General features: G+C 39.2%; 2 protein-coding genes across 2 annotated transcripts in view; one reads left to right on the top strand and one right to left on the bottom strand.

The window, feature by feature from the left end:
• Window positions 1-3,621: 3,621 nt before the first annotated feature.
• Window positions 3,622-15,038, bottom strand: anxa11a (annexin A11a). The gene is made up of 15 exons (XM_034681947.1): window positions 14,872-15,038; window positions 11,729-12,040; window positions 10,752-10,834; window positions 9,731-9,961; window positions 9,178-9,265; window positions 8,741-8,835; window positions 8,289-8,402; window positions 8,051-8,141; window positions 6,831-6,910; window positions 6,680-6,736; window positions 6,486-6,579; window positions 6,252-6,347; window positions 4,687-4,745; window positions 4,446-4,568; window positions 3,622-4,331 (listed from the first exon to the last, which is right to left on the bottom strand). Exons 2-15 carry the CDS (start codon window positions 12,036-12,038, stop codon window positions 4,272-4,274), a joined length of 1,581 nt encoding a protein of 526 aa, XP_034537838.1. The 5' UTR covers window positions 12,039-12,040; window positions 14,872-15,038; the 3' UTR covers window positions 3,622-4,271.
• A 2,047-nt stretch (window positions 15,039-17,085) lies between these two features.
• The window catches only part of zcchc24 (zinc finger, CCHC domain containing 24), a 39,686-nt gene continuing 33,777 nt past the window's right edge, over window positions 17,086-22,994 (top strand). Inside the window, exons 1-2 of the mRNA XM_034681920.1 lie at window positions 17,086-17,591; window positions 21,230-21,430. Coding sequence (XP_034537811.1) covers window positions 17,352-17,591; window positions 21,230-21,430 — 441 coding nt within the window. The 5' untranslated portion in view covers window positions 17,086-17,351. The remainder of the gene's footprint in view (window positions 17,592-21,229; window positions 21,431-22,994) is intronic.

The raw sequence follows: 22,994 nt of genomic DNA, 5'->3' as shown, positions 1-22,994 counted from the left end.
GTAATACTGATAACGCAGTAAAAAAAAGATCCAGTTATGTGATGAAACACTTTTCTTAGCCATTTCTGCATGGCACCTTTGCTTTCTGTATTTTAAACCTTTAATATACATTCCCAGTGGTTCATTTCAACTTGTGGGCTAATTGTGTATTTTTAAAGCTCCTGTGACAAGTTTCTATTTGGTCATGAAACATACTGAAATTAAAACTGGTGCCTCTCTATAACCTACAAATGCAAATAAGATCACCAACAAAAAGATAGACAGTTTCTATATTGTTATTTTCAATATGTTAAACTGCTGCCAGAGGGTAGGTATCAGAAGAAGTGATTAACTGCAAGCTACCAGCTATTAGTGATGTGTTGGACTGGATGAAATTTGTTTGTAAAAACACTACAAACACGTGTACAGGACAAAATCAGCAAAGATAAAAGAAGTCTTGCTGTGTCTATAGGGGGCACCAAAATCAACACAAAATAAAAATTTCTCACAGGAGCTTTAAATTGCAGTATTTTCATTTTTAGTTCAATTTTGTTCAGTTCAGTTTACTAAAATGTTTTTATAACGGGTATCTGAAGAAATAAAATTCTTTAAAGAAAGACAGAAAATGTTTTGTTCCAGATTAATCTATTAAGAAAATAAAGGGTCTAAATACTTATTTAATAGTTGGATTATAAAGGGATAGTTGTTGTTTTTTTGTTTTGTTTTTTGGAGGGGGGTTGTATGAGGTGCTTGTCTATAGTAAGTGTATTACCCATAAGGGTTGCAGGTCAGCTCGGCCCTTTAATGAGAAATTGGCCAAAGAACCGCAACTGAAGCAAGGCAGACAGGGTCAGCTCTACCACGTAATCTTGCTGATTTAACAAAGTCCAACTCAAATGATAATGCTGGTGTAAGTGTACGCTCTATTTGGAATTTTTTCAGCACTTGACTTTGCCATCAGATAGCCCATTTTGTTCTGTTTTTGCACTATTCATGTATGCAGCACATGCAGATTACCCCACAGGCAGCTCACTGATCGCCTCTCTGTGGGTTTCAAAAGAGACAAAAATACAACCAAACTCAACAATGACATTTGTCAACTGTGAGCACATGTGAGCTGACCGACATCCCCTGTGGGTATAACACATTTACAATGGACAAGTACCTCATACAACCCCACTTCAATAAAAAACAAACTATCCCTTTCAGTGGTTAATAAACGAGGTATTATTGCTCCTTCAGTCTAACCTTTTCATTTAACACATGATACATCAAATCACCAAATCCCTATTCAGCACAAGTACATACATAAACCATTTTATTTAAGAGAAATGCTAATGCAGTGATAAAAATATGAGGGTTTTATTCAGTCCTTGCATAATACTGTTGAAGCAGCCACAGGCGTATGCTCTTTGTTTCTATATGCAAGCTGCACTGCAACCATTTTTAGCATCTGCTCTGTCTGTCCTTTGGATCCAACAGAGCAGAGAGCCATATGTGGACATATATGCAAAATGTGAGAGTGACAAATGAAATGTGTTTTTGAGTGTGATTTGTAAGATACAATATGATGATGATGGATGCACTCCCGCTTCCAGTCTGCAGCCGAATAAAGATTGTTGGCACAGAGGCAGGCGTCTGCAGGCATACCTCTCAAACCGTGACCTTATTCATGCATGCACTGAATCTCATTGTGACATCTACAACCCACTGCCTCTCTCCCTCTCCCTCTCTCTCTCGCTCTTCCCATCTCTCTGTTTCTCTGCCATGCTGGCTCCATAGCTTGTGCAACTATGTGCTATCCCTCTAGATGAAAAATTAATTACAATTCATTCATATCAAAGGGATCCAGGTCCCCATAGCTGACACGGGTTGGATGGTTGTGTCTGTACCCTACTTCTGAGCACTGAATGCATTAGAATAGAGAAGACAGGCTGCTGCTTTTTATCTTTTGGGTATAAACAAGTTTATTATTTAGACAACAGGGGTGGTGTTTAGCTGTCTGATTGTTTACTGAAATAGTATTATACAGATTTGTTTATCAGACAGCCTGGATCAAGCCAGATAATAGCTTTATCTTTTATTGAAGAGGCTGTCAGAAAGCATTTCCATCATTTATCCCGGTCTAATTGTCTCAAACTGAAAATTTTATGGATTTTTTGGGGTTGTTTTTTTTGCCTGTCTGGAAAGAGATGTAGCTAATGGAAATGTGTCTGTGCAGAGTTGCACGACAACTTCATCATCCACACGTTTTTATTTACTGCTTCCATACACAATTCACCCTCTATAATGGCGTGTTTATTTTGTGTCTTGCAAATAAACATGAGGCAGATAGGGTTTCGAGGGTGTTGAAGACTAACTCAAAGAGGAGCCAGTGGAGACATGTTAAAAGGAAGACAAGTTTCTTCTTTACGTCTCCACTGGCTCTTTTAAGAGATTTTGGATGTAAAGGCATCATTACCCCACAATACCTCAGACCTCAAGGCATCGTGTGAGGTTTCTTGAATTATTCGACTCCTTAAAAAATACATCAAATCTGGAAATTAGTGGTTTTTAATTAACAGTGAATTATACATCCGTCATCTCGATGCCTGCAACAGATGGGAGGTTTCGGATCATAATGACATCAAAACTCCTCGTTGGCAGAGACAGGCTTATATAACTAGTACAGTCATGTCGAAATTATCTTCCTCAAAACTGATCTAATCACATTTAACCATCATTAAAATTCTAGTTATTATAATCTAAAGATCCATCTGATGCCCTCAAGCCTTTCCTGCCATCTCTAGTCAATTTGAACATGGTTCCTCAGGCATGGCTGCTACCCAAGGGTCCCCCCTCCTCAACAGCACTGCAGACATGCTAGACTTTTTTTAATGTGGCCAAGGCAGCTTTATGGATGCCATTAATTCCACGGGGCTCCCCTCCCCTCCCTTCTTCACAGAGCTATTGATCGCAGTGCAGTTAACTCACACACACACACACACACACACACACACACACTACTGTGGCCAGGAGAGCCGAGCCATGCCTCTACAGTCAAGTGCATTCAGCGGTATTTTAAGTGAAGCCAATAGGATGTAATAAGGTATCAGGAGCACCATGTGCAGTCATGCACAGCGGCCTTACACCCCTCGAGGGAGGAGAAAGTATGTATCTGTATTGATTAAGTGGAAAGCTGTGTATTTAAGAGTCAAAACCGATTTGTTTGGCACCCTCTGTGAGACTTAAAATATATAGTGTCAGAGAATGAGGTCACGTTTCGTTTTGCCTTGAATTATGAACGAGTGCACCTATAGTTATGGATTTAAGGGACCATAAAGTGATCTATCCCTATAGCTGAGAATTTGTGGCTCTGCTTGTTGACATTCCCACTTTTGGTGGAGCTGTTGTGACTGAATGAAGACGTCACTGCCCTCTGCTGGAAGAAGAAATGTAATAGAAGTGTAGGTAGTAAAGGCAGTCATGAGAAGGTCATTTGGAAGATATTGATTATGCAAACTGATGGAAGCCATTTGTATGAAAATGCATTACTTATACGTTTAGGGAAATATCTGCATTCACAAAGGGCATGTTCTTATGATTTTAGTTGAAATTGTCATGTTGTTTCAATGTACTTGATATTTAATAAACCTCTATCTCTATATGTGCATTCTTAACTTTTATTTTCTGAGACTCATCAGGGTAAAATCACAAACAAATGATGAAATGTGAAACTTGAGAGTTTACAGGCTACAATGCTATTCAAACAACATAAAGCAACTGATGCACTTACAGAACTTTTTGTTTTCAAAAACAGAGTAGATAAAATATAGAGGAGATTATACATTTGCAAAAATAGACAGACAACTTTGGTACTTAGCTGCTTTGTATTCTATGTCTCAGACTCTTTTCAGCTCAGCTGGACATCAGAAAGTAGCTGGTAAAGTGCCAGATATCATGAGATATCTGATTATATTGGCACGGTTTAAAATGAAGTATCTAAAAAATATATAGCTCTTGCAATTTAAATTCACCTGCAGTATACTGATTGTATGGCCTGGCTGCAAATATTCAACACAAATATTCATAACAGAAGTAAAAAGTGAAAATATAAAACTTTAGTGCATATGTGTTCAGAAAAGAAACAATATGTAGCAATATTGAGGTTCTTAAAAAAGGGTAAACTTTGACATTACATTGATAGAACTGGCATGGCATGCAGGTTTGCAATTTGTGTATAGTGCATATAGATAAGCAAGAAATTGATATATAAAAAACATTTCCATAATGTAGTAGATAAGATTCCCTTTTCAGTCACTGCCGCCGCAGAACTTCAGTAGGAGCTTCTTGTAGTCTCCTGATGTGTCTCCCTGTCAATGAAACAGATGTAGAAGCAAACGTTCAAACATGCTGTCCCACAAAATCACATGTACTCGCTCCTTTTGAGTGACCAAAAATAATTTTCTTACGATGAAAATACTTACAGAGATGTGTGTGTACAGCGACTTGCCGTAGTTTTTAATATATTCCTGGCGAATATCCAGCATGTCAACCTCAGAGCGGGTAACCATGATCCGGATCAGGGTTTTGTCTTTGGTTCCAGCTCCCTGAACACGTGTTTACAAACACGCACAAAAACGCAAACAGGAACACACAGTGAGGTCGACATCCATATTGTGTTACACTTATTTAGCAATGCATAGACAATCTCCTTCATGGACTCACCTTCATGGCCTTGTAAAGCCGCTCAGCAAAGTAGGCGGACGTGTTCTTAATACACTTCACTGGAAGAGGGACAGAACACAACATATAACACCATCCTTTTTTAAATAAACAAGAATAACTTGTAAAATACTCATTCTTATCCCATCCCTGCAAAGTCAGGATGAGGAGGAAAGTCATAACATTGTGTGATGTGAAAAGTGAACTGTGGAAAGTCACACTGTTGACACATCAAAGGAAAGTCACAGGATGGTAATAAGAAATATTAAAGCTGCATTTGTCAATATTTTTTATATCTGTCTGAATGGCTGTGTTCCCTTGTAATAACAAACCTATATGTAGCAATACTGATCTTAGCATGAAGCTCCTTCACTGATATGTTTTCCCATATCATCAAAACAACCACTACAATACAAGAAGCAGCTGTTTTAAACATGCTCTGATGGAGTGATGTTTTCTATACTCTATTGAGAAAAGAGACAAATAATTCAGCCTCATATGGGTGGAGACCAGAAACAGAACTATTATGAGAGTGTTTAGAGTTATTTCCTTTAATATCATTTTTATTTTTTATTTTATTCTAATCTTATTTTTTTGTTATTGTAATGAATTTATTTTATTTTTCTGGTAGTTATCTGATTTTATTGTAATGAATTTATTGTAATGATTTTATTTTGACTTTATTTCTCTGGTATTTCATTGATTTTATTTTGACTTCATTTATTTTTCTGGTATTTCTCTGATTTTAATTTATTTATTTTTCTAGTATTTATCAGATTTTATTGTACTGATTTTATCTGTATTTTTAAGTATTTATTTTCCTCTATCTTGTTTTAGCCTTGTATCATTTTACCTATTGCTTTTGTTTTCTGTTTTTTTTTGTGAAGCACTTTGGGTGGCATGCTTGAATGTATGAAAGGTGCTATATAAATAAAAAATGAGTTAAGTTGAGAGTGAATATTAGATATACATCCAAATATGTTCAGGCAATTGTTTTCAAGAATAAAAAGTATTAAAATAGGGAATAAAGTCAGGTCAAAAGTTTCCTGCCACCTACAGATCAAATATTGATTGACACAGCTTTAAAGGAAGTTGTATTTTGAAATAATATGAATGTGAAGTCATGAACAAAACATTGTTCAGAAGACTGAAAGGAAACACAGCATTAAAACCAACGGCAAACACCCAACACTGCAGTGCACACCAACTCACAATGAAAACAAAGACTTGATGTAGAAAACAAATGGATTGATTCAAACAAATCACATCTACAAACAGGTTACTGTACCATAACCCTGAGAAAAGTCAGGCGAAAAAAGAGAGAAACAGAGTTTGCATTAAGCAGCACAACATTTCTTTTAAAATCCAGTCATTGGTAATACTGTGTGATATAAGATGCATGGAACATGTGTGATGATTATACGTTACGTCACATTCAAATTGCACAGGAGAACACTCTACACTCGTCATTCATTAATGATGGGAAGCAGATTCCACCAAGAACAATACATGGGTGTGACCTCTGAATAGTTGCGAGTGTGTGTGTGTGTGTGTGTGTGTGTTCTTACCGACTGCCAACATGCCACTCTCAAGGTCTCCAGACATCTCCCTGTTGATGCTCTTCTCAATATCTCTGCCACACATGTGCTGGTACTCAAGGAACACTGCACACACACAAACCATTAGTTATATAACAAACAAAGTAGTTCATTCATTTGTAAACATCATGGTCTTGTTCTTAGGTATCCATTGCTAGGTTTTAAATTAGCTCAAGATTATGAGCATGTCTCTCTGAAGATTACCGGCTCTGAGGTGGGATTTGCTCCTGGCACACAAAATTGCATTGAATTTGGATTCATCTGTTCCCAGCTTATTCTCTCCAGCAGAATACAGGGCCTGTAAGAACAGCAAGTCCGTGGTTAAATAACTAATGAGAAACAAGTGGCAAGAAACATAATCAAACCCTTATTATCTGTGACAAAGTATCAGACTCTACCTGAGCGTCTTGTTTTGCCACAGAGACATCAACATGTTCTCGTTCGTCACGGTTACCCTGCAAAATACAGCAAAATATGAGCAACTCAATCAGAAAGTAATTGCTATGAGACTGCAGAAACTCAGGTAATTCATTTGTCACATATGTTTACCTGGGCGAGGGAGACCAGGAGTCTGCGGAAGTGGCCTGAGGTATCTCCAGTAATGGCATCCTCCAGTGTCTTCTTGTATTCTGAAGTGGCAGGACAAGAAATGAGATAAACAAACAAACAAAAACACACGGATTAAAAACTGCAGTGGCTTGTGAAGGCTGAAACTTAAAGCTGCTGTTGGTAGGAGTGGTGTAAAAAACTACTTTTTTCTGCTGGGTTTGGAGAAAAGGTCATAATACAAATTAGTAATCATCTGTAAGTGAAGTAATTTGAGATTATGGCGAAATCTCTGTGTTTTCCAATGCCTTTGTATCAAGCAATGTTATTATTCCCCTTGTTCCTGTTATCACGGACCAATCAGAGCTACTACCCAACCCTCTGTCCTGATTGGTCGAGTGGCGGCCCCACTACGTTGCCCTGATTGGCTGGGAAACCGCTACGTCCTCATAGAACACGCACAACCATAGACATATAAAGAGTAGACGCCGCATTGGCTGCTGGGGTGCAAGAAATACGGCCACCATCTTGGTCCGGTCATCCTACCCATGATCCTACTTGTAAACGTAAACTGAAGCAGCAGAGACTTCGAGATGCCAGAGCACTGTGCTGCAAAATACCTATCATACATCACATTTATCACATATCAGAATATTCTATTACTGTTAAGCCCACTATGAATATTAAAATACGCCGAACCATGTGTCCTGTATCAGAACTACATGTATGACGTTTGCAGAAAAAAAAAACCTGCATGAAAATCAGTTTAGTATTCAGCGAGTTATGATTGGTTAAATGTGCTGACACTGAATTGCGCCTGCCAAAAAGATTACACTGAGTGGAGCGGGTGACCGGACCAAGATGGCGGCCCCACGGCTCGTCAGCGCCAATAGGTAGTAGTGGCCGATGCGGCATCTACTCTTTATATGTCTATGCGCACGACAATCTTTTGTGGGTGGGGTCACGACAGCAGAGAGGGGAGTGGTAGTGTTGACCTTTGAACTCTCTCTCAGAAACTGGTGTTTATATCACGACTACCAACAGCACCTTTAAACACTATGTAGCAAAACTGATTAAAATAACAGTTTCCTGTACATCACTTCTGAAGATACCAAGATGTAGCTACACTGAGCTAATCTGCTGTAGTAGTGTGTTGGATGCTGTCTGATGAAGGAGTATCGGGCAGGAGGGGAAAGCGCATAAACAGCTTTAAGGTATCTCACCTTGTTTGTAAATGCGGTTTATCTCCTTGATTTCAGCATTGGAGCGGGAGGAGAGGATCTCTATCAGGCAGGCTTCATCAGTTCCAGCTCCCTGTTAGGAAGACAGAACAATAATTATCTGCAAAAAACCTCGTCCTCTGGCCTTGTAGCCGCCAAACTTCTTCCTTTTTGTTTTTTGTAAGCAAATCTTTATTCTAAGTGCAAAAAAATAAACTGCATAAAATGTATATATGCTCACCTTTATGGCACTGTTGAGCTCATAGGCATCAAACTCAGCCGGGCTCTTCAATGTGGCCATGACAAGCTTCCTGAAGTCTCCAGACAGCTCTGAATGCAGGTCCTTTATCAGATCCTGCAAATGGAAACATACTTGGAATAACTCTCTCTCATCATTAACAACTACTGCTGTGAAACTCGTACCGCAGCTCTGTGGTATGGCTATAATGAGCTCTGAGCCTGAAGACATGCAATCCCTGTTCCACATTACTGGCAGCACTAGCACCTGTTGTCTGCGTGTCATCATTATACATGACTGGGTAACGTAAACTAAGCCCTGTTTGATTCTATATCTGGAAGAGTTTTTGAATTTCAAACTTTTTTTGTAAGCGGATACTCTTCTCATAAAAAAAGGTTACCAGGCGTCAGATGATAAGCGTATCATGTTAAGAAGGAGAGCAGAAGAATTGTTACCTTCCCATAGGAGGTTTTGTAGGCGCGGAGCATAGGCACACGCTGCTTGTTGGAGCGACTCCCCAGTATGTCAATGATGGCTTGCTCATCAGTTCCTAAACAAACAAACCAAAAATGTGACATCAGACAGGTTTCACAGATTCAGATACTTAAACTCTGGTTCGAAACATTCAAAATATACCTAAAAACTATATTTATATAACAGAATATGTAAAGTAGTTTGAATAAAACTATCCAGGAAAAACATTTTTATTTAACTTTGACCCTTACAACTAAAAGAAGTGAGAGGAGAAACGTGAAGTTATGCTCAGTAAGAAAACAAAGGGTTTATTGGTCAGTGTCCAATGCATCATTTATAATATTATAACATAGAAATAGATGAGAACTATGACATTACAAGAATCCCACCCTGATAACTATCTGTCAGAAACACTCACCAAAACCCTTCATGGCCTTCCTCAGGACATCAACGTCTTTGAGTGGATCAGCTCCAGGAAAGTCTCTGATGGTTCCCCTGAATCCTCTCTGAGGTGCCAAGAAAGAGTTTCTTTTTGTAAGTGTAAGAAATGTTATTTTCACCAAACTTTAACTTTGTTTTGCAATATAGGACTAAAACACTGTGACAAGATGCATAATAAGACAGGTGATTCATGTCTGTTAAGGTTCTCAGTCATCTAAGTCATGGTAATTCAAAGCTTGATCTGAAAATGTAACTGGACTGGGTAGAAATTCTTGAAGATGCTTCACCTCTCCTCTAAAAGGTTTCTTCAGCTCTGAACAGACTGGTGGATAGAGCTAGAAATATAAGCCTCTAAGAGTCATCTGTGTGCTAATGGAGGTGACACAGGTCGATACAAAGTCACTGACTGAAGGTGAAACGTCTTCAAGGATTTATCTCTAGTCCAGTTGCCTTTTCTGATCAAGTTTTGAGTTACAGATGATTCATCTTTGAAGCGATAGAGTAAACAAAGTATTTTCAGGCTTTCTTACATTAATAGCTGGAGCTATTGGCATGGATCCTCCTCCTCCTCCTCCGTAACCTGGCATGGACGGATTTGGTGAAGGGACCTTTGGATACATTGGTGCTTGTGCTGGTGCTCCTCCATATCCAGGCATGGGTGGATTGGGTGATGGTGCCTGTGGGTATCCTGGCATTGGCTGGCCAGGCTGACCTGGGTAGCCCATCCCTGGGCCTTGGGGTTGGGGCATGCCCCCTCCTGGCTGTGGGTACAGGCCAAATGACTGTTGGTTAGGGAAGGAAGCACCATACCCACTCGGCTGAGAGGCGGTAGGGTACCCCCCAGGGGCTTGTGTGAACATGAAGGGGTTTTGGGGATAACTCCCCATACCTCCATACATCTGGTTAGCCTGTGATTTGGAAAGATGGAATCTCATAGTTTGTGCAGAAATCCTTTGAGTGTGTTTGATATAAAGCACATGTAAGTGGTCACACCTTTTCTGGATTACAGTTATCCATTGACTGCTTTTCAAATTTCAAAGTAGATGAGCCTTGATCTAACTTTAGTGAAAAACCTAAAGTTAATACTTCTGGATATTTTAGAATCGTGTAGGTACAATTATTTACAAGCATCATCCAAAAAAAGTGTGGCCATGAAATGTAAACAGATGTATAAAAACAGAAATTAAAATCTATGATGACACAAATGAAATTATAACACAGACAAGATGATGAATCAGGACAAACAAGGAGGTAAAAAAGTTGCATAAGATTGATAGATTTCAGAAGCTGCATAGGGGTGAAGACTGTGACTGTCCATCTCATGCAAAAGAGCTTTAAAGAGAGGCTGATGAAGAAGATATGGATGCTGAGGATTTTTAGAAGCAGACTTTAGAGAAGTCTTACCGTACAGAGAAAGGATGTGATATTCCTTGAATGGCTGTGTAAATCATTCTAACTGGGATATTCAATGCATTTATCTGGTGACTTTGTTGGATACATTTATTACATTTTTCTGATTAGCAGGGAAAGATGTTTTTAGGCTAAACTCACCATGCCAGCATTGTATCCAGGTTGGGATAAACTGTTAAGACCAATGGAGGGATACCCACCAGCAGGACCCCCTCCCCAGCTGCCTGCAGTGGACAACAAAGACAGAGCTGTTCAGAAGAGCTGAGGATGTACTGTGCTACCGCATGCCTGAGAGAACGGAGAATATGGGACTGGGATGGGAATGACCCCCTCTCACTGGAACTTCCTTTCCCTCACGTTCCAACTAGTTTACGTGTAGGTGAAAAAGTGCTGGACAGAGAATGGGAGCATTATGTCGAAGACTGGCTAGGAGAGTTTCTTCTCTTAGCAACAGCGGAGGTTTGTTTGTTTTGAGGGGGAAAAAAAATTACACTTTGTGAAGCAGAAGTCCCATGATTTCTGTTACCGACAAGCATAACACTGCTGAGTCATCCTCTATGAACTAGGCACGAAATAACATGACCAAACACTGATTTCACTTAAAAAAAAACAGAGTGTAACTTTATTAAATCATCCAATCTAATCGTCTTATGTTGCTCTTTATTTTCTAAAAGCGAAAGTAGGCCTGTTTTCTGCAGTGAAATCACAAAGAACAAAAATATCTGAAGTAGGAAACCTGTTTTTTATTGTCTGTCTGGCCTTCAGAGTCACTGCTGACTGGTTGCAACTTTAAAACATTTGCAGAAACACCCTTTCTGAGCTGACAGTGACAGTAAGATCCAGAGAAGTCCCTGCATCCCAACAACAGAGTAGTAGTGCATCATTCATCACATCTAATTTTTAAGGTTTACATTTTATATGGGTTAAACAAAACATTCATTAGTGAGTTTTAGAAATGCTAATATGCTCATTTTGTTAAGTTTGACACAGAAAGGCTATTTGTTTCCATCTATAACCAGTCTTTATGCTAAGTTAAGTTAAGCAGAGATAAGCTCCACATTCACTCTATGTGTTTTATGCATTCCCCGTCTCTTTAACAGTCTGAAATGTTGACTTACCTGCTGGTGGAGCCTGTGGGTAGCCCCCAGCCTGTGGTGGGTAGCCTCCAGCCTGTGGAGGATAGCCTCCGGCCTGTGGTGGGTAGCCTCCAGCCTGGGGAGGGTAGCCACCAGCCTGGGGAGGGTAGCCACCAGCCTGGGGAGGGTAGCCACCAGCCTGTGGAGGATAGCCACCAGCCTGGGGAGGGTAGCCACCAGCCTGGGGAGGGTAGCCACCAGCCTGTGGTGGGTAGCCGCCTGCTTGAGGAGGGTAAGCTCCAGGCTGAGGTGGGTATCCACCTGCCTGAGGGGGGTATCCAGGGTAGCTCATGCCTTTAAAAAAGAAGACAGAAATGTGAACTAAAAAGCTCCAAACATGAGTTGTTGTTGAAAAGCAAAAATCTTTCTGGGTTCGTCTTTACGTGTTGGGTTCTTGTGATGACAGGTTAAATCCTTGTTTGGGTCCTCTTTAGGCGTTTTTCGACCAGAGGAACTTTACCCCGGAACTAGGGACTTCTTGAAGTCTGAGTTCAATTGTTGTTCAGGCTCTTTTTGTTGTTGGGTTTGTATGCTCTGTTCCTATGTATGACCTGCTGTCTGTCAAGCACTTTGTAAACCATTGTTTTTAAAGGTGCTATATAAATAAAGTCATTGTGTGTGCTTTGTAATATATGCTGGTGTAGGACATAAAGACAGAACATTATACTGTTCAGAACAACTTGAACACGTTGAATGCATGACAGGGCAAAAAGAAAGTTGGAAACACTCCCAGCTGTGGACCCGCCCCTCTTCATCTTCCCCACTGGGCTGAATTTTTCACTGACTAAGACACAAACAATCTGAATTTTCCAGAACTGGTGCAGCTCGTCTTCATTGAAGAAAAAGAAAAACAGTTTTGTTAAACAGTTGGTTGTGATATTTGATATAAAAATGTATCTTCAGGATCATTTATTTCATCCAAGCACTACAAACCTCTTAAAGTGATTCTCCGGTTAAATCCCTCCTATTTTCTCAATACGAATTTAGTTAGCAATCGATTCGATGCACTTTAATGAAGAGCAAACTCTTCATTCAAAGGCTGCGGTATTACAGATACACTGAGTCGAGCACTGGAGTGGTAAGAAATGTTCCCTTTTTCTGTAACCTTTAATTTAAAGCCAGTATCCAAATAGGCCTGCTTGTTCCATGGTAAAACTGACTTCAGTGCACTTGAATGGAACACTCTTCTCTACTTTGCATTGATGTAGTTAGAGAGAGACTTGTTTGAGTATGCACACAGGACAAGGGGAAGCAGAGGTCATGAGCTACTGACAGATCTTTGTAGGGAAGAGTTAACCACCGTCACAATGACTGTGGATGTGAGTGTGAAACAAACATTTTTAACCTCTTAGACTCTGCCCCCACAGACACTGCTGCTGTTGGCAAACATAGAAGTACTGACTTTGACGCTGACTCAAAGCACCAATGTGAATAAACTTCATTTGGTCAGAAAGAGTGAGATTGGCCTATTCACACTCACAATTTAAGTGATGATACAACCACATTGTGCTTTCACACTTTAAACTGACAAAACCTCAAGCTGCAAAACCTAACACCTAAGCTAAGCCATGTTTGTTCAGGGAGTAGAGGGGGTAATAAAGGTAGCTATCACTACAGAGCTACATTTTCTTAAATGAAGTAACCAGTATGGTGTAATAACCACTGTTACTGTGTCACAACACACTGACTGTGACTGCACTGCAAAAAGACAGCCTTCAAAAACAAGAAAAAAATATACAAAAAAATGGGGGTATATTACTTAAACTAAGCCAACAGAAAAAGAAAATCTGGCTTGTCAAGACATTCCAAAACAAGTAAAAATATCTAACCTTAATGAACCAGGAAGTACCTTAAAATACATGTATTTTCACTAATAACAAGTGCATAAAAACTAATTTACTTTTCTTGATGGAAAGACAAAAGTTAAGAATATATTTCTCATTATGGAGGATCATTGTCTGCCTTGTAATTTGGAAGAACTTCTCTGAATGTAATTATTTCTGTTTCAAATGTTAAATGTTTAAATATTAAGTGTCAGTTTAAAGTACTGTGCCAACTAATAAATGGCAGTACATATTTTCTATTGTTTCATTGAAAATAAAACAGTGGATTACATTTGGCTGTCATTTGTTTTAATTGTGTGAAGAGACACAATTGTGTCAACATCATGATTTCTTATTTCATGCTTGAAATAAGAAACTATGACTTTGAAAAAGCAGTTTTATACGTGTGAGTGTTGATGAAACAGCTTTGTAACAGTTGATATTTTAGTTTCAAGCATGTATTACTCAATATAGGTAAAATAAAATTTAAGTAACAATCTGTAACATCTTACTGAGATAATTTAGGACCAAAACACTCAAAACAAGTGAAACACTGTAACATAAAACCTGCTTAGTGAGAAAAACTCTTTTCACCCTTATCTGAGATAATCAAACTTACTTAGAGTTATGTTTTTGCAGTGTGTAAACTCAACTTTAACATGCTGTGAATAGTCCAACTTCTTTTTTCCCTCTCTTAGTTAGGTGTGTCAGTTCCCACACTTTCAAATGTATGAAGACTGCAAGCTAGTTTGTCACATACCAGACACTACAACTTAATTAGGTCAGCTAGCAAGTAAACTACATGGATGCGTTTGAGTTATCTTAAATATGAACATTTAGCTCCAAACTTTAAGGTTGAGTTTCGTTGTTTTAACTGAGGACCGGCTAATATAAATCTGCTTCAGGCCTGCACAAGCCTCCTGTGTTAACTAGCTAAGATACCTCCCAGAGCAATTTACATAACACGCCGAGATAAGCCCTGTGAAGGAAGCCCTGTTCTGTCTGAAACTAAGCTTAAGACAGATAGCTAAGCACCGAAAAACCAGGCAGACTAACAAACTTATGCTAGCAAAGTGAAGCTGTGAGAATAATGTAGCTTTAAATGGTTGCTTTAGCTCTGTTCAGTTATAAAAACGCTGGTATGCTAACGTCAACGTCGACAACAGCAGGGTAACGTAAAGCCACGAAACGGCTCCGTAAATACCTGTCACTTATCCGAACTGAACTTAAAACATTATCTTATACAACATTTAATATTTCTACCTCGGTTTGTTTAAGTAGTAGTGGGATTGAATCACTTACTTTAGTCTGCTCGCAGTCTCTTCCTGGAAGAAGTATTTCTGTGCCCAGTAGTCTCAGTATTGACTGTGTTTAACTGTTGGTGTGGGTGGGACTCATACTTTCCATTTAAGGAACCCACCCATCTGCCCGTCACTGACATACAGCACAGCCGTCCTCTGACCATGTGACAACAGTCAATACAAGACGCAAACATACATAAAGCATCGGTGACATGATGGAAAAGGTGACACATCGACGTCATACATAACAAAAGGTTAATTTTACAGGTGTGTTGATTGAAACGAGATGTTTCCTATCTCGGTTAGTTGTTCCAGAGCTATAATAAAGATGAATAAGACACATCAATTAGTTTAAAGTGACACGTAGACATGTAATAATCCATTCATAAAAAATGTTATTAGAGCATTAAGTGTTGGAATAAATTAATTTGACTCAACTCATTTTTATTTATACATTTAAGCCTGCAGCCCAAAGTGCTTCACAAAAAAACAAACAAACAAAAAAAACAAAAACAGAAAACAACAGCAAAAAGTGAAATGCTACAAGGCTCAAACAAGATAGAGTAAGATTAAATACTTAAAAATAAAGATACAATCAATAAAATAAAATCAGATAAATACCAGAAAAAATAAATAAATACATACAATAACAAAAATTAAGATTAAAAGAAAATAAAAAATAAAAATGGTGCTCAAACAATGGTATTAAAGGAAATAACTCTAAACACTCTCAAAATAGTTATGTTTTGAAAAAAATTGAGACAGACAACAACAGTAAAAATAAAACCATGATGATCAAATCAATAAAATCAGAGAAGTAACAGAAAAATAAAATAAAATAATCATAATAAAATCAATTAAATGAAATCAGATAAATACCAGCGAAGTTCATATAAAAATAAAATATAATATAATAGATAGAATAAAATAAAAAAAATTAAAATTATGTTAAAACAATGGTCATAATAATGGTAATAATGTATTTCAGGGCTAAAAGGAAATTTACTCCAAGTTAAAAGCCAGATTCAAAAGGGCCAGTCTTAATTTTAAAAACATCCAGAGAGCTCGCTGTTTTAATGTCCAGAAGCAAAAGGTTCCACAGTACTGGTGCACAAAAACATAAAGCTATCTGGGGAGGGACACATGAGGAACATTTTAAAGTAAAGTTACACCACTCACAGATTTTTTTTAAATTATATGTATATTTAAAAATAAGACAATACAGTCAAAATAGGGTATATAGATTTAATGTATCACTGTTTTGACTAAACAGCTGTGTTTTGTGATGATTTCTCAAATACTGTGACTGGTTATTGTTCACATAGGTGGTTGTAGTTTGATGAAAACTGACAACAGGGAGGTGTCATTATTTTCCATCACGTCACTAATTCCATAGACATAGGCCTATATATATCTATGACTAATCCTACCTTGATAAGTTATTGTGCTTGCACACTTATTGATTGTTGGGATTACACAATGTGTGTAATAAGGATTTCTACCACAAGATGGAGCCATTTTTCAAGCTTCCCATCTTATATTTAGTTTGGCTTGAACGCTGCCACTAAAGTGAGTGGAAGAGAAAGGATGAAAGAGAAGGACTTATTGATGAGGCGCTGATTTTAATGATTATTTACCTTATTTTATCAGTATTTTCGACTGGATTCTTCTATTTGTTCCAGTTAAGCACATTTATAAACTTTTTTTTAGAAAGCTTTAATTAAAAATCAAATGCACCTTTATTAAACCAGTGAAGTTAGGACATGCACTAATCACACAAAGACAAGTCAGTTAAGTGCAAGTCAACACTCCAGTCCCTGAATAAACACCCCTGCTAACACACACATTCACATTCACACACACCACCTTCTTAACACCTACAGACCAAACAAATGTCAGGGATAGCCGACATTATACAAGAAAGCAGGCTAAAAGAGGGAAAAGTTAAAACGGTGGGGTAATAGGAAACAATATACAGCCGAGCTAAAAATAAATAAAAAATAAAAAATGTTAATTAATGTTGTAACAAGACAACCTATGAGACAGGATATCGATGGTGAAGGTGAAGAGTTGAGCTGCAAAGTGTGAGTGAGCTGATGAACAGTTTGTCTCCTCCAGTAAAACCAAGAATGAATATGCACGCCAGCCCGACGCTGATTGGCCAGCGTCTTTGATGACGTAACGCCGTCCTTATTACATATCCAAACAGCCTCTCTCTGCCCCTCTGCAATAAAGGCAGATAGCGGACCATGGGGAGCAGGGAAAAACTTTTTATACTGACATGTTAGCGCAATGACTTTTCAGTAACATCAATCTGGGACGAGGCTCCCGGCGAGAGGAGGACAGGGCCCTGTACGGCAAGAGAAAAGGAGCACTTGCCATCTGCCGGGGTACAGGAACGGAAAAGCAAGACGGCACAAGAGTTGAGACCAGTCCAAGAATCAGCGGTGGAAAATCCAGTTTTGCCTTTTGAATTGAAAGATGAGCTTGTTGTCTGCCATAGACACGAGTGCCTCGGTGTACCAGCCTGCGCAACTTCTCAACTGGGTCTACCTCTCCTTGCAAGACCCCCACCAGACCAGCGCTTTTGACGCGTTCAGACCCGAACCCAACTCTTCCCACCCGGATCTCAATTTCAGCAAGACTCCCGCAGCGGCGGACTTGAGCTCTTCCCTGAACTCCAACTATCTCAACAACTTCTTTCAGCTGCAGCGGAATGAGGTGAAAGATGGCATGAATTTGGCAAACATTTCAGGGGGGGGGGATTCACTTTATAGGACTGTGGTTGAAATTGCTTCAGTGAGAAATAGACCTGATTGATATGTGGACTGTTGCACGTCTGTGCAGCAAATGGTTTAACATGTACAGCATGGGCTATTCTGGTAAGATAAACAGAACAGTCATGCTATTTGTAATATAACTTCTAATGGTCTCACTAAAACAAAGTAACACAGTGTAGCAAAGACTTTTTTGGAAAAACAGTCCTTGTAGACCATAGGCTATGCCATCACACTTCATGGACTGAGAAGTATTATAAGACCCATATAATATAGTTATATTACACAGGCTTATAAATGCCATTGAGTATTGTAAGACCAAAGAAAGAAATATAGGAATGTCATTATTTCACAGCATGTTGTCAGGACACTACTAGTTTTATATGACAAGACAAAACTCACTGAGAGCTTCAGTGTGCAGGAATGTTATAGGAGCATTAGAATTACTATAAAAAAATCATCTTTCTAAGTGTATGAAATTAAGCAAATCAGGATGTTCGGCGATAGAAAGCTAAATATCACAACAAAGGTTCTAATAATTTAACATTACATCTCATATCAGTCATATGTTTTTAATTCTTATTTCATCTTTATGTAACCAGATCTGTTCCATTAAGATCAGAGATGTCTTTAAAAAGGAAGTACTGGCCAATAATTGCAGAAACACACATTACTAATTATAAAAGAGCAAACTTAAGCAGTAGAATAAATATGTAAAAATGGTCAGATAACACATCTACACACAATGTACCTGGACTTCAGTTATTTCATAGAAGATTTAAGAAACATCCAAAGTTACCAAGTTTGTCATCTAATCAAAAATATGGTTGTATATTGTTAGTCTGTAAAGGCATGTTCCTGTGGTTAGTTCAACTTAAAGCTGAAACTGTTCAAAATCCAAATATGCTTGCAGAGAGGTAAAGACATCCCCTGCACGCCTCTGTCTGGAGACAGCGGGCCACTGCAGCCTCCCGCTGAGCTCTGCCTTCTCCAAATAGACCTGGTTGTGCAAACAAAATCAATCCCTGTTTACATATTGTCTATTCCTGTAGCTCTGTGTAATTTTAGGGACAAACATGCGGATAATGTATGCAGTCTGCAAACCTGATCCTGCAAGACCATACAGTGCAAAAAGGACCCACCAACACCACCACCACCACCACACCCCACAACCTAACCCGCAAATACACATACATACGAGTAAAGCACACACAGACAATATAATCACATACTGCAGGCAAAGTGGCAGCGTAAGAAAAGTACAGCAAGCTTCCTGGTGTGTTGATTACACTGCAGTTGAGTTTCTAAGATCTATATGACTATGACAAGATGGGTTTGAAACTCAAGCAGAGGGATGGTGTATATTCTCCAACTAGAGCCAGTGTCCATTATTATGCTGGTAACCATAGAGGCCTTTTGAAGTAATTTAACATGAAACAGTCCTCTGAAAAATGGGGTGTGCACATTATACATTACACGCAATTGTGTAATGCCATTCAATCCCATGAGTATAAAGTGTTTCAAACTGAGAGAACATAAGCAGTCTGGAAACGGTTTAAGGGGTGGGGTGGGGGTTGGGGGAGCATTTTGCAACTTACTCTACAGGCTAAGCCAAGTAAAATAAACCACTGCAGAGATTTGATGATGAGATGAGTAATGCAAAATGTGGTTGTCTTTGCACTGAAGGATCACACAACAGACTAATTGAAGTTGAATCGTGATAAATGCATGAATTTGTTGTTTATCGTGGCACAAGTCAAGAATGCTTACCACAATTTAACATGCTGACAGACATTTTTAAAAATGTTTGTTACTTTTTATCCCTCATCATTTCCAGGCTTAAAAGAAAAACACTTAAATGTAAATCTGGAACATTAAGAACCCACCGTTGAGTCACCTAACCCATTGCAATTTCTTATGGAATCTATTCTACATCAAATCAATCACCTTTAAACCTCCCACCAGAAACTCTCTGTTTTAAACAAACTGGTTTGTGATTGTATTGTGAAACCTCATCCCTGGACTCCAGATCTTTGATAATTGATCTCCTGTGATCGTCCAACCTCAACATGGACACGCAGCAGATTGATAATGGAACTAGTTTTCTCCTCATTGGTTAAGCCAATGAATACACATCAATCGCCACACACATAAACACAAACTCTCCTGCTCACTCTCTTCTTCACTCTCACAGAGACACAAAATAAACAGTCTCACTCCGCCATTAGCAGATGTGTGTGAAATCGGTTTCTTTTGGCCTGACTCAAGAAAAACTAAAGAACTGTGAGGGACATCAACTAAGCTATGTCTCCTGTTTCATTTTTGTCCAAAGCTGACAGTGTGCACTCAGACTTTAGTTTAGCATCAAACAAACATGTTCATTGCCATCAGGAGTGATAATACACAGTTCTACACAGAGCTTAAAACACACTGCAGATGGAAAACTTGAGACACTACAGAGCTGGGACGTTGATTTACGACGACTACATGTAATAAATGAACAAGAGTCTTAAAGCTGGAGCTGGTTAGTAAGACAATCTCACAGGCTGCAGATAAAGATTTGGCTCTCAGCCTCAGTCAGGTTGCCAAGTCTTGAGTTTCTGTGCTGTGCAACATTAAACATTGACGGTAACAGCATTTCCCAGACACAAACATGTGCCCCGCAAAGAGATCAGGGATGAGAGAAGATTAATCTGTGGATTTCATCATACCTGCATAGTGCGTACTCAGTGAGAGCTCTGTCTTTAACATTTGTTATGAACTCTTAAATGTCAAAACAGAATGCTACATTAGACAGTATAGCATCTTGACAACATAGGGTGTTTTTTAATAACCAGGCCATCTGAAAATAAAATAGTCCGCTCTAAAATCAGCATAATTTAACCCAGAGGTCAATTCCTCCTCTGTTGCTTCCGGACTGAATTTTGAGCAGAGAAAGGCATGAATGAGAGAAGAAATAAGTGACTGCAGGCAATGTTTTCCCTGTTATTAATATTCAGACGGCATCTTCCATGGATTCACTGGGCCCTGTGGCATGCACCGCCGCGCTCTGTGGTTCGGAGCATTCTGCAAACACTGACCATGCTTAGTTTACCGCCAACAGTGCATGGTGACACTACTGATGTTCCACAGGCTGGCGATGGAGAACATGCCTCCCATCTTGTTTACAATGAGTCATCCTCTGTAAAGTCCTGTCTTTTTCTCTGTGGACATGCTCAGTACTTTTCCAGCTCATGAGCACAGCTGGGCCTCTCGCCAGATGTTCTGAATTTAATGAGAGAAATGATCTTGGAGTTTTTGTTTTTTTTCCTTCATTTTTTTTTCACAACAGAAAAATAGGACAGAGAGCACTGAGCGGATATTGGTGATTTATCTCAGCGTTTTAACACTCCAAACTGGGAATGTAACATTTTATGTGATACTGTCTTGTAGTTTGTAATGTGCAGCACGCTCTTCATCAACAAGTCCCACTTGTGGATTGTTAATATAAAAGAAGGGAAATTGCCAAAGATGACATGACACATTTGAAACAAAGAATCTGAAGAATTCTAAACCCTGTGTGATATTTGTCTTCTTTCTTAGGCCTTAAACAACAATGTGTATAAGAACGTGTCTCCCTATGGCTCCCTGAACAACATTGTGGATGGACTCAACTCCCTGACAGACCATTTCTCGGACCTCTCTCTTTCGTCAGAGCCTAGAAAACCCAACAAAAGGCCCCCACCGAACTACCTGTGCCACCTGTGCTTCAACAAAGGTCACTACATCAAAGACTGCCCTCAGGTGAGACACATAAACACAGTTGGCTATTAAAGAGTTAACCTATCATGCGATTGTTGGATTTGTATTTTTCATTTTGCACTGTCAAAACTGCCTCTTTGGATTGCTTGAAAGTGTCTTTTGATTTGGTGAATTAAAGCCACTGATGGCACCAAAAGCCATGCCTGCTCCAGCCAGCGCTGCTCTTTCTGTCCTCTCTCTCTCTCTCTCTCTCTCTTTCTCCTTCTCTCTCTCTTTGGCTCTGGTCTGACCTACTTGTTAAACAGGCTGGCCTCTGTCTTCTGCAGTCATGTGTGTGTGTGTGTTTGTCAGTGTGTGTGTGTGTGTATGCATGCATGTGCTTGTCTGCATCTTAACTACCACATCATTACAGTACAAGAAACCCTTCGTTAAAGCCGCTATAAATAAACTTTGTTGGTCAAATTCATGGGTCAAAGGTGAAACAGCATGAGATCATTGGGCTAGCTTTGTTAGCGCTTAGCATGATTTGAGGAATGAAAAGCAAAGTCTATATATAAACAGCCGTCCTCTTTGACTTGCAGCTGAAGGGGTTTGAATAATCAGGGAAGTCACAGTTGCATTCCTCGGCCTTCCAGTTCCCAATGATTCAGTCTGTTGGGATGCAGGTTCTTTGTGAGGCACCATGAAAAATCCATCTTGAGGTCTAGCATGGAGGTTAGGAGCGCTAATGTGCGAGTAATGTGGTCCCAGCGGCTGTCATCTTCCAAAATATAAACTCATCAGGGTGAGGAACAGGAGAATTATGGGTTTTAAACGATTCCTGACACTTCACATAATGAAGCCAGGTGTGCTGCTAAAGGTTGATGCAGGTGTGCAATCACCTCATCATCTAAATGTTAGTGAGGGAAAAATGTGTAATAATTGAAGTATAAGTGAATTTTGTTGATTTGCAGGAGTTGTTCGGGAAGGCATGGAGTATGAAATTGCTGTGGTGGATCTGTCATTGTGGTGTTATATAGCTCCTTATAAAACAAACTCCATTGCTGGGACTGCGGCCTGGAAGTGATCTGATTTCATGAGAACACAATGGTGCCCTCCCTTAAAATATGGAATATTTTGGAGTTGTTTTTTTTGTTGGACTTGTGGAGCCTTATATTCTCCCTCCTCTCCGTCTCACTTTTTCGCCTCTCCCTTTGTTTTATTCTCTCCCTCCCCCTGGGTGAGGTGCAACAGCCTAACCCCAGCCCCGAGTTTCTCTTGCATGGAATGGTAATGAGGAGCAGATGTGAGATTAAAATGCTTTGACTCGCTTTATGACATATGATGACTGGTCCCTGGAGGTCTGTAAAAGACCTGTGTACTGATGAAATATCTCCTGGACAGCTCTAGACTACGACGTGTGGGAATTAGATCATCTATTGACAACTCTGAAGGGAATATGGGGCCTTAGAATATCATGCAATGTAACTTTTGTCTTCATTTTTCCTTAAGGAAATCTATAGTTGTTGATTTGACCATTGATCAAATGATACTGATACTCCACACTGAAGCAGATTAACAATAAGTGGCACATTATGTAGAGTGTTTGTCTTCTAATCTGTAAAGA

The sequence above is a fragment of the Notolabrus celidotus genome, chromosome 4 (genome assembly GCF_009762535.1).
Source record: "Notolabrus celidotus isolate fNotCel1 chromosome 4, fNotCel1.pri, whole genome shotgun sequence".
Lineage (NCBI taxonomy): Eukaryota > Metazoa > Chordata > Actinopteri > Labriformes > Labridae > Notolabrus > Notolabrus celidotus.
This window is presented reverse-complemented; position numbering and strand designations above follow the sequence as displayed.

Coding starts and splice junctions, on each gene's coding strand:
- anxa11a (XM_034681947.1), bottom strand. CDS start 12,038: ATGAGCTACCCTGGATACCCCCCTCAGGCAGGTGGATACCCACCTCAG. Junction 9,266..9,730: donor CAATAGCTCCAGCTATTAAT/GTAAGAAAGCCT, acceptor TTGGCACCTCAG/AGAGGATTCAGGGGAACCAT. Junction 4,569..4,686: donor GGCTTTACAAGGCCATGAAG/GTGAGTCCATGA, acceptor ACACGTGTTCAG/GGAGCTGGAACCAAAGACAA.